The 14,874-nt window shown below is 36.7% G+C and overlaps 1 protein-coding gene across 1 annotated transcript in view; it reads right to left on the bottom strand.

The window, feature by feature from the left end:
* The window catches only part of CBLB (Cbl proto-oncogene B), a 132,440-nt gene that overhangs the window by 44,201 nt on the left and 73,365 nt on the right, over positions 1 to 14,874 (bottom strand). The window contains 3 exon segments of the mRNA XM_068694558.1: positions 655 to 792; positions 2,773 to 2,894; positions 7,225 to 7,381. Of these exon segments, the coding sequence (XP_068550659.1) occupies positions 655 to 792; positions 2,773 to 2,894; positions 7,225 to 7,381 (417 nt within the window).

The following is a 14,874-nucleotide window of genomic DNA, read 5'->3' as shown; positions in this document are numbered from 1 at the left end:
CAAAGGTGGACGGAGAAAATTTCGAAGCTTGCAAAAGAACTCTCAATCTTTTTTTGAGGACTGATTATTTCCTTTTTTTTGTTTGTTTGTTTGTTTTTTCCCCATTATAATCATGCGGATATATCAAAACATGTAACAGTGAAAAAAATATTCTGACACCGAGTATTTTTGTTACATGAGCTAACTGAGTAAAAAATGCACTTCTTCTCCCTATAAACTTAGATTCTCTTATAATTACAAATCTTTTCAGTAAACTATTAAAACCTGAAAACTTTCTGGCTGCACATTATATAAAAAAGCAATTACATAGCTTTTAAATCATTGTCCAGAGCTAGACATATGAGTAACTGTCAGTAGTGATTGCTCAATAAGCTTAAGTGCATTTGTGACTCTTACTGGGAAACAATCAATGTGACAGCTGCCCAATTTTATTTTCTCCTGGAATTTATCCGATATGTCTTTGGTTAACTTTGGTTAATGGAATTACCTGGAAACAAGAATAAAAAGGGTGGTCCTTAACCTCCAAAGGAACACCAAATACCATGAATACATTTTTTCTCTTTTAAAGATCTTTAATAATTACTCATCTGCAGCATCAGAAGAACAAGGAACCACGATTTAATACCCATGGTAACTATAAGAATTCGTACTTACAATCCTTCCCGGCTGCCATCAATCAAAGCTTGAAACAGAGGCTTATTGTGAGGTATGGTCTGCAATATGTTCCCATCACCAGTCACATATCCAATGGCCCACTGCCCCAGGCGAGTGCAACTCAGTCTGAAAATATAGCTTGATAAAAACAGGATTAATAGAAAGTCAGTTCTAATCAGAGTTCAGCAAAATAAGCATAGAACCTTAAATAAACCAGCATCTTTTACACTGTCAGTTTCTCATAAGCAGAAATAGGCTAACAGTAGCTCCCTACACCCAACTTTTCATCTGCTTGCTTTTTAGTTCTCAAAGTGAAAGATTCACCATGAATAGTCCTACTACATACATTTAGACATGCTCATAAACATTTTCAAGGACACTGTATTATATTAACTCTCCATAGCTACAACATACACCCTTTGTGAACACAGAGGCCAATAATCTGAATGAATGGAAGGTTTGTTGAGGAAATAGAGAACACCTTTAAAAGAAGCAGAAATGTGAATGAAACTATTCTACTACCAGTGTTAATTTTGTAAGTAGCTGAGCTTGTCAACAGGATGGAGGAAATACCACTTTCACTTCAGAAAATGCTAGATAATACCAACCCAATTAGACTTGCATTTAAATACTTCTGTGTTTTACAGGTGGTATCTGGGAGTATCATAATGCGTATGGTATCATAATGCAGACAGAGAGCACAGTAGGAAGAAAAGGAAGATCATCAACAAGAACGTTGGGTATAATTATTTCCTTCTTACTAAAAAGTCTAGTTGCTTTAATGTCAGACACCATGTCAAATGCAAAAATATCATTCAGAAAAGCATCCCACAGTGAAATGCCACAAACTTTGCCACAAAGCAGTTTTCCTTAATTATATGTCAATATTTTATTTCCTTCCAAACAAATTTAAATGAGAAATCAGCCTCCATGAAGTTTGGCATAGCTCTTGCAAACTTCAGCAGGGCCAGCATTACATTGAAGAAGTAATTAGTTCCTATTTGAACAGAATTTCTAATTTCCAGGATATTTTAGACTGATCAAAGAAGCAGTTTCAGGTAATGCCTCCCACTTTATCTCCTCTTCACTTCAAATTCAGCGTTTCACCTAAGCAACTCAGAAAGTCATCTTCTGATATCTAAACAGAAAGTTATCTTAAAACTATATTTACAAGGAACATTAAGACAACTTTTATTATAAAAGAAGTAAAAGAGAAATTATCCACAGAATCAGAATTAATAATAGAGAAAATACTAACACTGTGACCACTTGAAAAACCAACCTAGCAATCTAAATTCCATAACATTGCTTATGAGTGCCAAGCTAAAATCATTATCAGACTGGAACCAGGAGATTCTTACACATGCACTTGGAATAGACAGGTGACTTAACACATCATTTATTTGCTAAAAAAAATAATCAGAAGAAATCAAGTACAAAATGTATAAATAGTTGTTTCAAGGTATTGCTACACTTCTCTAACAAGTTTCAAAATGACAAACTCTAATTATATATACATGTGGTCCTGAAACCAATTTAGAGACCTAGACATTAGGAACCAAAGCTTGAGAACTGAAAGGTAAACCTAGACTACAATCAATTTTGCCTTACTGGTGAGTAACAGTTCAACACGTCTTAAAAAGTTGTATTTTCAAACCTGATTTCCAAAAATGCTTTGCTTGTCACACATAATTCAGAAGAAATGAAAAGCAATGAAAACTTTTTTCCTGTTTTCTTGTACTTGTTTATATTTACATGTGCTAATAAATATTGCTTTATTTCATAGAGTTGTAGAGGCATTACGATGTAAAAAATACATCATGGTTACTAAACTCTCAAGTCTTAAAATCTATAAATCAACCATTTTCTGAAACTGGCCATTCTGTCCATTAGTATTAAACTATTAAAAAAAAAAAAAAAAGATATAAATACCATCCCAAATACAAAAATAAAACAACCTACTACTACTCTGATTCACCACCTAATCAAAAAGTTAAAGTATTCCTTCAATATCACAATGTAAGAATCACACATTATAGAAATATTGATCTAGAATAACTATGTAGCTCTAGAGACAACAAGATTACTTGGAAAGCAGTAATCAGCCATTCCTCTCACCTCCCAGGCTTAGTGCTGTATTTCTGCAACCTCGCTTTCACTTCATCATATGTCAGGAATGCCATATATCCAGGATGCGTCACAGCTAAAAAGTTCCAATTCCTTAAGATTGAACCCCACGGCTAAAAAGAGAAGAAAAACAATTAGACACAGCCAGTTAGCTACATATTTCTAATAAAACTCAAGCCTATTCATTAAAAAGACCCAAAATGTATTAGGTTCTGCTAAAAAATATACACTTTTGGTAAAGGTCTAACAGTACAGAAGATTGTTCCACATATTCAGCTTTGTTGCAAGGATTCCTTCAAAAAAAATAAAAATAAAAAAAAAAATATTTCAAGAATCATAGAATCAGCTAGAGTGAAAAAGATCTTCAAGATGAAACCCAACCATCAACAGAGGGACAATCACTAGTCCTTCTGACCACATATTTCTGATACAGGCCAGGATGGCACTAGTCTTCTTGGCCACCTGGGCACACTGCCAGCTGCCAACCAGCACCCCCAGATCCTTTTCTGCCAGGCAACTTTCCAGTCACTCTTCTGTAGGCTTGTATTGCTGCATGGGGTTGTTGTGACCCAATTGCAGCACCCGGCCCTTGGCCCTGTGTTGAACGTCATGGGATTGGACTTGGCCCACCAATCCAGTCTACCCCTGCACAAGTCCTTCCTACCCTCAAGCAGATCGACAGCCCTGCCTAACTTGGTGTCATCTGTAACCTTTTGAGGGTGCACTCGCTCCCCTCATCAAGACTGCTGCTAAAAATGTTAAACAGAACTGGCCCCAGTGCTGAGCCCTAGGGAATGCCACTGGTGAACATCAAGGATAAATATTAGATAAAGATTTTGAAGAACTCGAATTTACATGATCTCCTGTTTGTAGCCACACAAACTATTAAGGACAATGTTTAGTGAGAAAATGCAGAGTATGGCTTTGGGATGGTTTAATCAAAACCCAACTAAGCCTATTCTTGAGTGGTTCTGAGGCACTCCTATAGGTAATGATAAGTACCTCTAAGACATGAAGCCTAGTAAAAACACTTATTGGAGATGTTATTCTTTTTCTTATTCTCTACTGATTGTTTTCTTCAGTTACCATAAAGATATTAGGATGAGAAAACAAAACAAACATCAACAGCAACTCTATTGACCTGAGTAACAAATGCTTCAGAAAACTTGGTGAAACATGCCTGATACGCTATTACTTAAAAGAACATAAAACATTTCTTTACTGTGAAAGAAGAATGATTTTTAAGGAGTGGGTTAATACAAACATATTAAGTGTTCATAGGCATCATAGGAAATACAAGAAACTGCCTCTCAATGGTTTAGAGTATTTCTGGTTTTAATGTATTTCTCAAAATATCAGGGCAAGAGAAGTTAAGCTACAGAAGAGAAGAAACTTGTGTTCTTGTGTGCCCTGAAAATTCCTTTCAAAGGGACTTCTAAAGGCTAGCAATGTAGAGATGAAATGCTTTTTTAAGTGATGCACTTGAGCAAAATATTGTAACAGTAAAATCATATTGTAATTATGATACACTCCCTAGGCAAATCCTAACTGTTATTTAAGCACGTATGAAGACTTATTTCAGAATGCATGCCTCTTCAAATCAGATACATGGAATGGAACAGTAAGGTTTTAGCACAAAGGCCATAAGAAACCACAAATATGAAAATTTGTACAAAACAAAGGAAAAAAAAAAAAGCTATCATAGATGCAACACCACATCTTACCAGGTACTCTCTACATTTTCACTGAAGATGGATGTGAGGAGGCTAAATCACATGAAAAATGTTTGTTACCCTAACTAAAGAAAAAAGGGAGCTGACTTTTGCCATACCAACGCCAATACTTCCTCACAAAAACACAACAATCTTCCTATTTTGTGGGATTAAGTCAAAAATGATGATTAAACATTCAGTACTCTGAAGATTTTTTGGACTGTGGTAATGTGTGCAATATGGTGTACGCTATATGGTTCACAGTGTGCGGTAACAATATATTATTTCTATATAATTATTCCTATATAATAAGTATTAAAAAAATACATACAAATTCCTTGGTTGATTACAACCATCAAGCTTTTAAGCAGTTATTATCTTCTTCTAATGCTTGGACTTTCTACAGAGCATCCCATTACTGCTATATGAAGATGACATGACAGTAGGACTGAAAATCAAAGGGCAAGAACTTGAATGTATTGAAAAATTGGAAAATCTAAAATGGAAAAGGTTGGTACACTTGTTCTCCTAGAGAATATTTTTGCATAAAAGGTCAACTTCATTGAACATGTTAACAGTGATGGAATGAAAATCCTTTTCTTCAAAGCATCCAAATATACTGCCATGCTAACTTCTCTCTGGTCAGAGAAACAGCACTGAGAGTTGTGCATGCATACAAGGGAGAGGCAGGGGGAGCAGCTTCACTTTTACAGGATCTCCACAGAAAGTAGACTTGCTTTCTTCTGTGAATAAGCATCATTGTAAATGTAGCTTTTCTGTAACAACCCACAGTTGGCAAAACAGTATTTTGATTACTTCAACAATTGGGATTTTCTCTCCGTGGGTGTATGCACACACAGTTACGGAAGCAGTTTAAAAACTCAAGAAGTAAAATGTAACCTCTGGGAGAGATTCTCAGATCAAGTTCAGTGCAAGTTCACTTGAATACTTACACAACTATTGCACAAGATGGTAATCAGTTTGGCAAAAATTTTCTGCTTCTTTGTTAAATTTAAAGTTAATCCTAACCAGTTTTCTTTACTTACTTATATCAGTACTGCTGATCCCCTTTTCCTAGGGCCAGGCATGGTAACAAATGAAAAGAGCAAAGAAGCTAAGCAATGCGAATTCATTGGTTTGCAAATCAAAGAAAAAAATCTCATTTGAGACTTCTGTCCTGAAGTTTAAAGCAATCTACAGGACTCCACAAAGGGCCAGAAAAAAATGTTACTTCTCAGATCACTCACTTGTTTAATCTTTTACTTGATTTAAAAAAAAAAAAAAAAAAAAGTGGTTGTTTGCTTTATCTGCGAGCAAAATGAGAGAAGGAATCAAACCCTATAGAAAAGAACCTTGAATAAATGCATTTCATAGTAATATAATGTTGAAGCCAATAGGCCTCTGACATTTTGCAGTGAAGTCTTGAGACCAAGATCTGGTCTTGACTAATCTGAAAATCTGAACAGATTGCCAAATAATGAATAAAAGGGAGAAACTTTGACAGAATAGAAATGGACCCAAGGCAGCAATGTTCAGGCAGGAATGTTTGATCATATCTGCACACAAAAAGCAAAGCTTAGGGGGATTTTGCTGAACAGCAACACCAGAGAACCTCCCAAGTTTTATTCAAAGCACTATAACCTGCGTGACTTTGTTTTTAAAAGTGACCAAAACATGTGGTTAAATTAGAAAGATTATTTACACCTTAACATTTTCAACTCCGATACAGTTCTGACTCAGAACAGAGAAGAGATGATCAAAACCAAAACTCTAAACTGAAACCGTTAATCACCTTCTACCAGATCTTAATATCAACTTTGTAATAGCCCCCTTTCCCAGAAGAACAAACCCAATGAAGCTAAACAGATCATCACAAAACAGCATGGAAAATTGAACAAACATACGGCCATGGCTTTGATGTAATATTGGTAATTTGAACATACCTCCAACAAGTTAAAGAACAATATGCCAGTTTAGCATTGTAGGGGGGTTAAAAACACATAAACAAACAATTAAGTATTTGGATACTTCACAGACTACTATAAAGTAAAAATCCAAAGTGATAAATTCAGAATCAATGCATTTAATACGGATGCAAACAAGCAAAGCCTTCTATATTGACTCAAATACTCAAATGTCCCCCTTAAAGTACGTTCTGTAGAAAGGGCACAAGGTTAACAGAGGCATGTAATATTTCTCTGAAATAAGCTTGATGTATGTTGTTATCTACTGACAACAATACAATCAATGCTATTCCCACAGATAGTCCCTGATTATACATAAACAGTAAAACGTTATTAATGGCAAAAATTTGTCCATTTTAAAAAAAGAAAAAGAATTAGGCCTACACTTCACCAAAAAAAAAAAAAAAAAAAAGAACTCTTATGCAACTTTCTTGATATGTTTGTAGAAACAATTCACCTGAGTATATGTAGCTACAGAAGTACAAAGAAATAAACACATAGTATTTAGATAAGTACCTGAAGGTCTACATTTGTAGGAATGCATTTAAGAATAGTGCAACATATGTAAACAGCAAACACAAATATATTGTGATCATATGTATGTGCAGGAATGAAGAAGGTGCTGCTGGATATCTTTTCCGGGTGTCAGTTTTGGGGCATCAGCATCCACGTCCAAAAACATTCAAATTCCTGACCCCTAGGTACTAGTGACTCAGGTCACTAAGGTTCTTGAAGTCATACAAATATTTAAAATTGTCAAATCTTACCTGAAATAATCTAGTGAAGATATCAAACTCAAAAATTGAAATGTAGTCATTGCAGGTCAAGTCAATAGTAGATTTAAGAGCCATTGCTTCCAAACCAGAGCTTATCTGATGAACTTCATGAAGGCACTGCCTGAACACTTTCCATGGCACTATAGTTCTGTGAGGGGGGAAGTAATAAATTTAATAAAATCCCATATTTAATACCTTATTTAGACAGCAGAGATTGACTTTTGAAGTAGTGGTGCATTCATTCGGTTTCTCAACAGACAGAATCAAGTTATCTGAAAGGAGCCTAAGGAAATGAAAGAATGGTTTATCTTCCCTTAAACACAGTGGAACAAAGAGACACTTTATTTTGCAATGATAAATATTCAAGCTTCCTTAGGACAATAGAAAGAACACTGTGGAAAATGAAATATTCTACCAAGCAGGTACAGTAACCAACCTTGCACTGTCTCAAAGTTAATGTAAAGGACCACCTCTGTGCTTGGTAAAGAACTCCCTTCTTCACAGCCTCTCTTCTCAGAATGATAAGCATCAATTCAGTATCTACTGCAATAACATTTTTTAAAACTTAGGCGCACTGGCCAAGTAACCTTCTTATAACAAACATCCAGATACCACCACCACTGGGCCAAGGTTTGTTACAGCCTGTAATAGTTATATAAATATTAGAAGACATCTTCTCAGATCTTCACCTGCACAATGGGGAGTATATTCAGAGTAGCGAATGTGGGAAAGTGTGGGGAATCAGGATAGAGAATAAAATTATCTTCCTTAATACAAAGCCACAATCTGTCAAACTCAGTTCCCATTTGCATAGATAATGCCGTTTAGTTATTTTGCCAACCAGGTGCTTATATTTGGAATCTGACATGAGGCTGATCATTTGAAAGTTATCTATTTTATCACTCTCGAATCTATGAGAAACTTTTCACTAGTAGCAATTCTTTTTCTCATGTCATCGGGATGAAACCCAAATTTTGAAAAACCACAACACCTTCTCTTGTAAAGGTTCTGCCTCACACTGAGGACAAATGATACGGTATTCAAACATATGTCAACTAACCAATATATAACCATTAATCAATATATAACTATTTTCAGGACTTAAGTTCTCACACATTCCTAGGAATATTTTTAATGACTGCTAAATGTCAAAAGAAGACAAGAGACACAGGCCTCACATACTCATCAACATTATCTTGCAGTTTTTATTAGTTTACATTGCCTTATTTTTATATGGGTCAAAATACTTTATTGCAGCTTTTCTATTTCCTTATGTGGGAATGCATATTACTTGGTACTACAATATTGTGCAGAAAAAGACCAACTGTTATTAAGTTGGTCCTGTATAATACATATTTTAGAATCAAACCATATTAAAACAAATAGCAATTTGAAGTACAACACCAAAGACATGCTCCTGTATTTCTACCACACCAAGCATTCATTGTATTTGTAAATGTTATTTGGAGGCTTACATTAAGAAAGTCATAAACTGCAAAGTTTAATAGATCTCAGCAGATACTTTCATCTGTGTACGAAAAACAGGAAACCACAAAGAGCTGAAGAGAGACACCACATCAGATGCCATTTAAGAAAGAATGCACATCAAATTTTGATTATGGTAAAGAGAGAATGAAATGTTGCACTAAGTTCAGAGAAAAAAATTGGAAAACTTAAGTGCTTCTGTGGTGTTAAAAGTTGCCTTCGTTCAAGTGCCTATTGTTTATTTAGTTCCTGTAACTGTGGTTCTGAAATATCTTCTGAATCTCTCTGTAAACCACCTGAACAGTAAGTAGTAAGATCACACTGAAATGGGGTCAGAGTTAATTAATCCTTAAATAAAAAATATCCAATAATCTAACAGGAAAGACTTTAGCCATTAGAATTTAACCTTAAGAACTGCTTTTTCATGCCTCGTCTGAGACAAATTCATGAAAACATGTTAATTAGATTTGATCAATAAGTAGAATCTTTCACCATCTCTTCATTAGCCTGTAGCTTCCCCAGACCCTACCAGCAATGAAGAAAATACACAGAAGTCTTCAGAAGCATAGTTTTTTTAAAGCTCTGCTTTGGCTAAGATAGCAAACATGTTGGAAATGAGTGATTAGCTAATGAAATAACATTTAAAGTTATTTTGTGGGATTTCTCCAAGAAAAAGTGTCAAAAAAATGAGGTGTCCCATACGTAAAATTGAATATGATCTGTCGAACTGTTTTCTGCTGAACTTTATGGAACAGGTCTTATCTCCTGCTTTGTTAAATAAATGGTGAGAACTGGTTGTCAAAACACGTTAATCCCTATTTCTCAGCAGCTACTTTTATACAGCCCTCATCCCTAAATACTTTGAGAAAGCACCAGCCAGGGATCATTTCTCCCCGTGTCTCTCTTCAGTCTGTATATACAAACTGCTGTGCTCTTTTCTGATCTCGCAGACAGCACACGCATGCTCCTATAAGGGTGTTACTGAACCTTCACAAGGTTCAGGATTCTGCAACATCCTCATACACTTCTCAAGAACTGAAACCAGGTGACCTTTTAGGCACACTGCAAAACACCTTCTGACAGAGAACTAGGAGAGGGTTCACTCAGAATGCTTCCCACAGTGATGAAGGAGTGAAAGAGTCTTGTACATGTTGTGTTTTTGTTTGAATGAACATTTCACTGCTGCTATTTTCTTGTGTTTTAGGGAATGTACAGCCTTTGAAAGGCACCTTTTCATTATTTAAATCTAGAGTTATTTTAATTGTTTAGGGAGGGGGGAGTGGAGGGTGGCAGGGGCAGCAGGAGAGGGAAGAAAATGGGACCAATCAAATCAAAGTTTGAGACTGGAACCGTCCGAGTTAGGAGCACACTTAGAAAGTTGTTTAAATATAGAGATTTTTTACCAAAAAAATGCCCTTACAGAAAGAAAAAAAAAAAAAAAGCAAACATGATGAGATACTGCCTGCAGCATTCAACTCCTGAATCACAGAAAGTACCTGCTACAAATATTTTCAATTATTTTTGTCCTTGTAATATTTTTTGTGCCATGCTGTAACGATACCCTGCACTAGAGGCTGGCAGGTATTCTGCAAAATGCCCGATGCTATTAGGCTGACCTGTGGACATTCATCTAGGAAGAGAAGAGGTAGTCAGCTCTGCTACAGCTCTTCAGAAAGATCTGATACGACAGCCCTGTAACATTAGTTCTCTACAGAATTAGGTTGAGTAAGTGCACTCAGTATTTCATGTATTTAGTTGTAATTACATAAGCCACCACTTGTAGTAGAATGCACACAACTACAGCTGAGTGATTGCACTTGACTCAGTTTTTGATGTCTAAGGTTAATGCATCAATTTAAAGAAAGAATATACAAAATAAAAGAAATAATCCTGATTTTATTATTTTTTTTTTTCTGAAAAGACTTCCTGCACACATCTAATCTTTCTTAAATCAACTAAGCTATCTGTATCCTGGCGTTCACCTTGGGGTTGCCTTCTTATTTAAGCATCTTGTCAAAAAAAAAAAAAAAAAAAAAAAAAAAAAAAAAAGACAAAAGCCATTTCCTCTCCAAGCCTCTCAAAACACTGAAATACTAATTAAAATACTAATTCTCCACTTTTTTTCTCCAATAGTAAAATTAGTAAACATATTTAAAGAATAACAATTAATTCACAAATGCTCTGAACAAAGTACAAACCTTATAAAAAATACTTTCATATAGGATGGCATCTATTTATTGTTATTGACACAAGTCAAAGAGCAGTGTCAGTCAAAATTCTCAAAATACAGTATCTTAAACACCAACCACACAACTTCCATATGCCTAAAGGAGAAGGATTAGAGTCCAGGACATAATTTTCAAGCAATTTAGCAGAGGAATTTAGATCCCCCTTTCCCTCCTGTCCAGACCATATGTGGGTGGGACTTTTTTTAAAACTCCTTGAAAGTAACTGCATTATTAAAAAGCAAAAGACATTAAAATAAACCTGGAGAGGAAGTAAATATTTTCTGAGAGTTTTCAGAGTACAGTTTTTCAGTAGAACTACAGAAATGCAGCTATTCTGGAATGACAAGTGACACTGCATCCATCTGAACTACAACAGACCACAAGTATGTCTAGGAAGGTAAACATGTACCTGTGTAACTTACAGTGAACATTTCTGTCTCCAAGTGACTCTCTCAAACGTTGCCAGAAAACATAACGTGAAAAGGGCATTACTGTATTCACAGCAAACTCAAAAATATTCAAGTAAATACTGACCCAGATAGAAACAACATTCCTAGCACATCTGCAGTGAGCAATGTGGAGTTTAGTTTACCATCACTGAACAGAGCATTTTCTTATGTTGCTTCAGTTTTAAGTGAGAGGCCACATATTTTCATTGCTTCTGAGCTACAGAGCAAACAACTGACACACTTGAGAAGTTCAGTCCTAAGGGAAAAAAGGAATTCCACCATATCATGCCAGTACATTCGTTAGATAGTGACATCATGCGGAACAAATATAGACAGTTCTAGCGTGAGAGAGAAGGTAAAAGGGAGAAAATGAGCCTTAGGAAATAGGGAATATACACCACTTAAAATATCCGTTTCCAAAGCCACGTAACTGGACATTGCTTGTGAGACAGCAGGTTAGTACTTCCTTAAGGGACACAGGAAGTCTGCATTTCCTAACGAGTCCCTAAAGAGATAAACATATCTATGTATTTCCAATTCTGATCTCCAACCACAATCCAAAGCTCTTGCAAGCTTATTCAGTTTAAAATATTGCCTTTCCTGCCTATCCACCAAGAATCTGTTCTCCTGTCTCATAATCTTGTGCATCAACTATTGTAACTTTCCTTTTCTATCCTTTGTATATGCAATTTTACCTTATTCTCAGCCATCCGGAATAGCTGTGAAAACTGCTGTCCTTTTCTGCTTAGTTAATCCTATCTTGCATCTTTCCACTGACTAGCTCTTCTCTGTAATATTATCTATCTTGTTCAAACCTGCTGATATATTTGTACGAAAAAGATTTAGGGAGATTTGTCTCTCTAGCCCTTTAGTTACGATACATTCTGCCTCTGGCTCATTTTTTTTAAACAAGGGTACCAACAACAAGCATACTTGTATTTCCTATGCTGCCGATTAGCCGAGGAAAGAACTGTCCTTTAAAAGCTCTATTCCCTACTTATTTCCTTCTCTTTATGTTTTTTTTCTGTTGCCAAAACACCTATCTTTATGGTGATAAAGGCTATGGCACTCAGATCAATGCCTCTTCCTCTTTCTTTTCTCTGTATCTTTTGCTTTCTCCTTACACTTGAGATCATATTCAGATTAGAAGCTCTCTAGGCCAAGACCACCTCCTTCAGTCCATATTTTTACGGTGTTCAGGTAACTGGGTGGCTCTTGGGCACTATCAGCAGCATAAACAGGAAACCAAGTAATAAATTAAGGGGATCAACAGGGTGTTAAAACCAAGCTTATCTGAAGTCTCATTTTCTGACAGCCGAATGTTTTCAAGTCTTGCATTGTGATCCACGCCTGTTTTACTGCTTCTCTGAACCCAAGCCACAGAGGCTATGTCAGCTCTACCCTGAGCCAAACAGCACTGACCACAGCAGAACCACAACCACTCAAAATTCTAGAGTATCAATCCGAAATACCCTGTTTAACTGCTACTGAGAGATCAATAGCCACATTTTCCCCTAAATTCCAATGAAAACAAAAAAAATGTTTGAGGCCTAAACTAGAAAGAAGAAGAAACAAAAAATATATATAATATTGGAGCTTTAAAATATTAATGTGTTTGACCCTAGCAGTGAAATAATTTCCATTCCCTTGGAAACTAAGGGGGGGAGGGAGTAGTGATTGTTGTCAGTGTATCTGACCACAATAACAAAAATGTTTCCAGTTTTTTTAAGGTTTCACAATGAAGTATAAAACGTTAGAAGATAAAATAAGTGGTAGAATTTTGGAAAAATTAAAATCTAAGAACATTGACATTTTGATGCTGATTCATTCTGCAACATGAAGACAGCCACAAATCACAAATTTCAATAGTTACAAAGCCCTGCATGACTTCACCATAGCTTACAAATTCAGGGGCTGGAAAGATCTGGTAGGTCATCTCACCCACTCTCCTTCTCAGTTCAGGATTGCTCCCAGTGGTATTTTGCACGTTTTTACTCAGAACAGAAAATAAGTAAAAGCTGTAAGGTGCTATTAAAATGAGTGAGGAACTAGGGAAAATTAACATCAAGCACTATACAGTGATAAAATGCAGATAATGAAGAAGCAATCGGATTATGTTTTATATGCATATTTACAACCCACTGGGGATTACTAAAATATCTGTAAACGAATGTAACTGCTGATTACATACCTTCCAATTTCACAGCACCATTTGCCATTGCTGTTCAGCTATATATTTAACTATCGTTTGCCTCAGCACAACTACAATGGTAAACCCCAGATAGAGATTCATTCCACTAAAACCACTTGCTCCAGTAACTGCATTCCAGTAACCAGTACAAAATTAGCTCGCACCTTCTTAGTCTGACCACTTTCCTGCTTTTGACACTACCAAGCCCCTTCTTGGTATGGAACTTAACCTCAAATCTTGACCTTGGCTTTGGTGTAAAATTTATCCCTTAGTTCTTTTTCAGACAGTCCTTGTATTTTCTTTAAGAGCCTGTCTTCTTCCTCATAGCCAATGAGCTACGTAGGCTCTTGGCCACTCCGGTCCTTCAGCCTTTGGAAAGTTCTTGCTCATTTCTGGCTTTTGTTTTCACAAAGCTAATCCAAAATTCTCTCTATTCCTTTGTATCCCTGACAGCTTTTCTGTCAGCTTCCTTGACAAAATCCATACACCAGGACTCTCCTGGGCCTTCTATTTGGACACAGTTGATCTCACCCCCTACTTTGGATACATACTTTGCCCTTACAGAGAAACCAATTCTTCCATTTCTTCCCTCATCATGCTGCTGAAAACCATTTTCTCCCTCCATCCACATTACCAAAATCTCATAATCTCCCATCTTGGTTTACCAGTCAGACCCCCCCCCCAGAACAGCTAACCCTTATTAGTACTTTCAGACCCTTTCTAAATGTCTTATCACTTTTGAGGTTTCCCTTTCTCCTCTGAACATAGAATCATTAAGGTTGGAAAAGACCTCCAAGATCACCTGGTACAACCATCCACCTACCACTAACAAACCATGTCCCTAAAGCACCAGGTCCAACCTTTCCTTAAACACCCTCAGGGACGGTGATGCCACCACCTCCCCTGGGCAACCCATTCCAATGCCTGACTGCTCTTTCTGAGCAGAAATGTCTCCTCATTTCTAACCTGAACCTCCCCTGGCACAACTTGAGGCCATTCCCTCTAGTCCTATCACTAGTTACCTCTGAGAAGAGGCAGACCCCCAGCTCCCCACGCTTTCCTTTCAGGTAGTTGCAGAGAGCAATAAGGTCTCCTCTGAGCCTCCTCTTCTCCAGACCAAACAACCCCAGTGCCCTCAGCCACTGCTCACAGAACTTTTGCTCCAGGCCCTTCACCATCTTCGTAGCCCTGCTCTGGACACACTCCAGGGCCTCGATGTCCTTCTTGTAGTGAGGGGCCCAAAGCTGAACACAGCACTCGAGGTGCGACCTCACCAGAGCAGAGTACA

This window comes from Anas acuta, chromosome 1 (assembly GCF_963932015.1).
Source record: "Anas acuta chromosome 1, bAnaAcu1.1, whole genome shotgun sequence".
Classification (NCBI taxonomy): Eukaryota; Metazoa; Chordata; class Aves; order Anseriformes; family Anatidae; genus Anas; species Anas acuta.
Note: the sequence above shows the minus strand (reverse complement) of the source record. Positions and strands in the feature narration are given on the sequence as shown.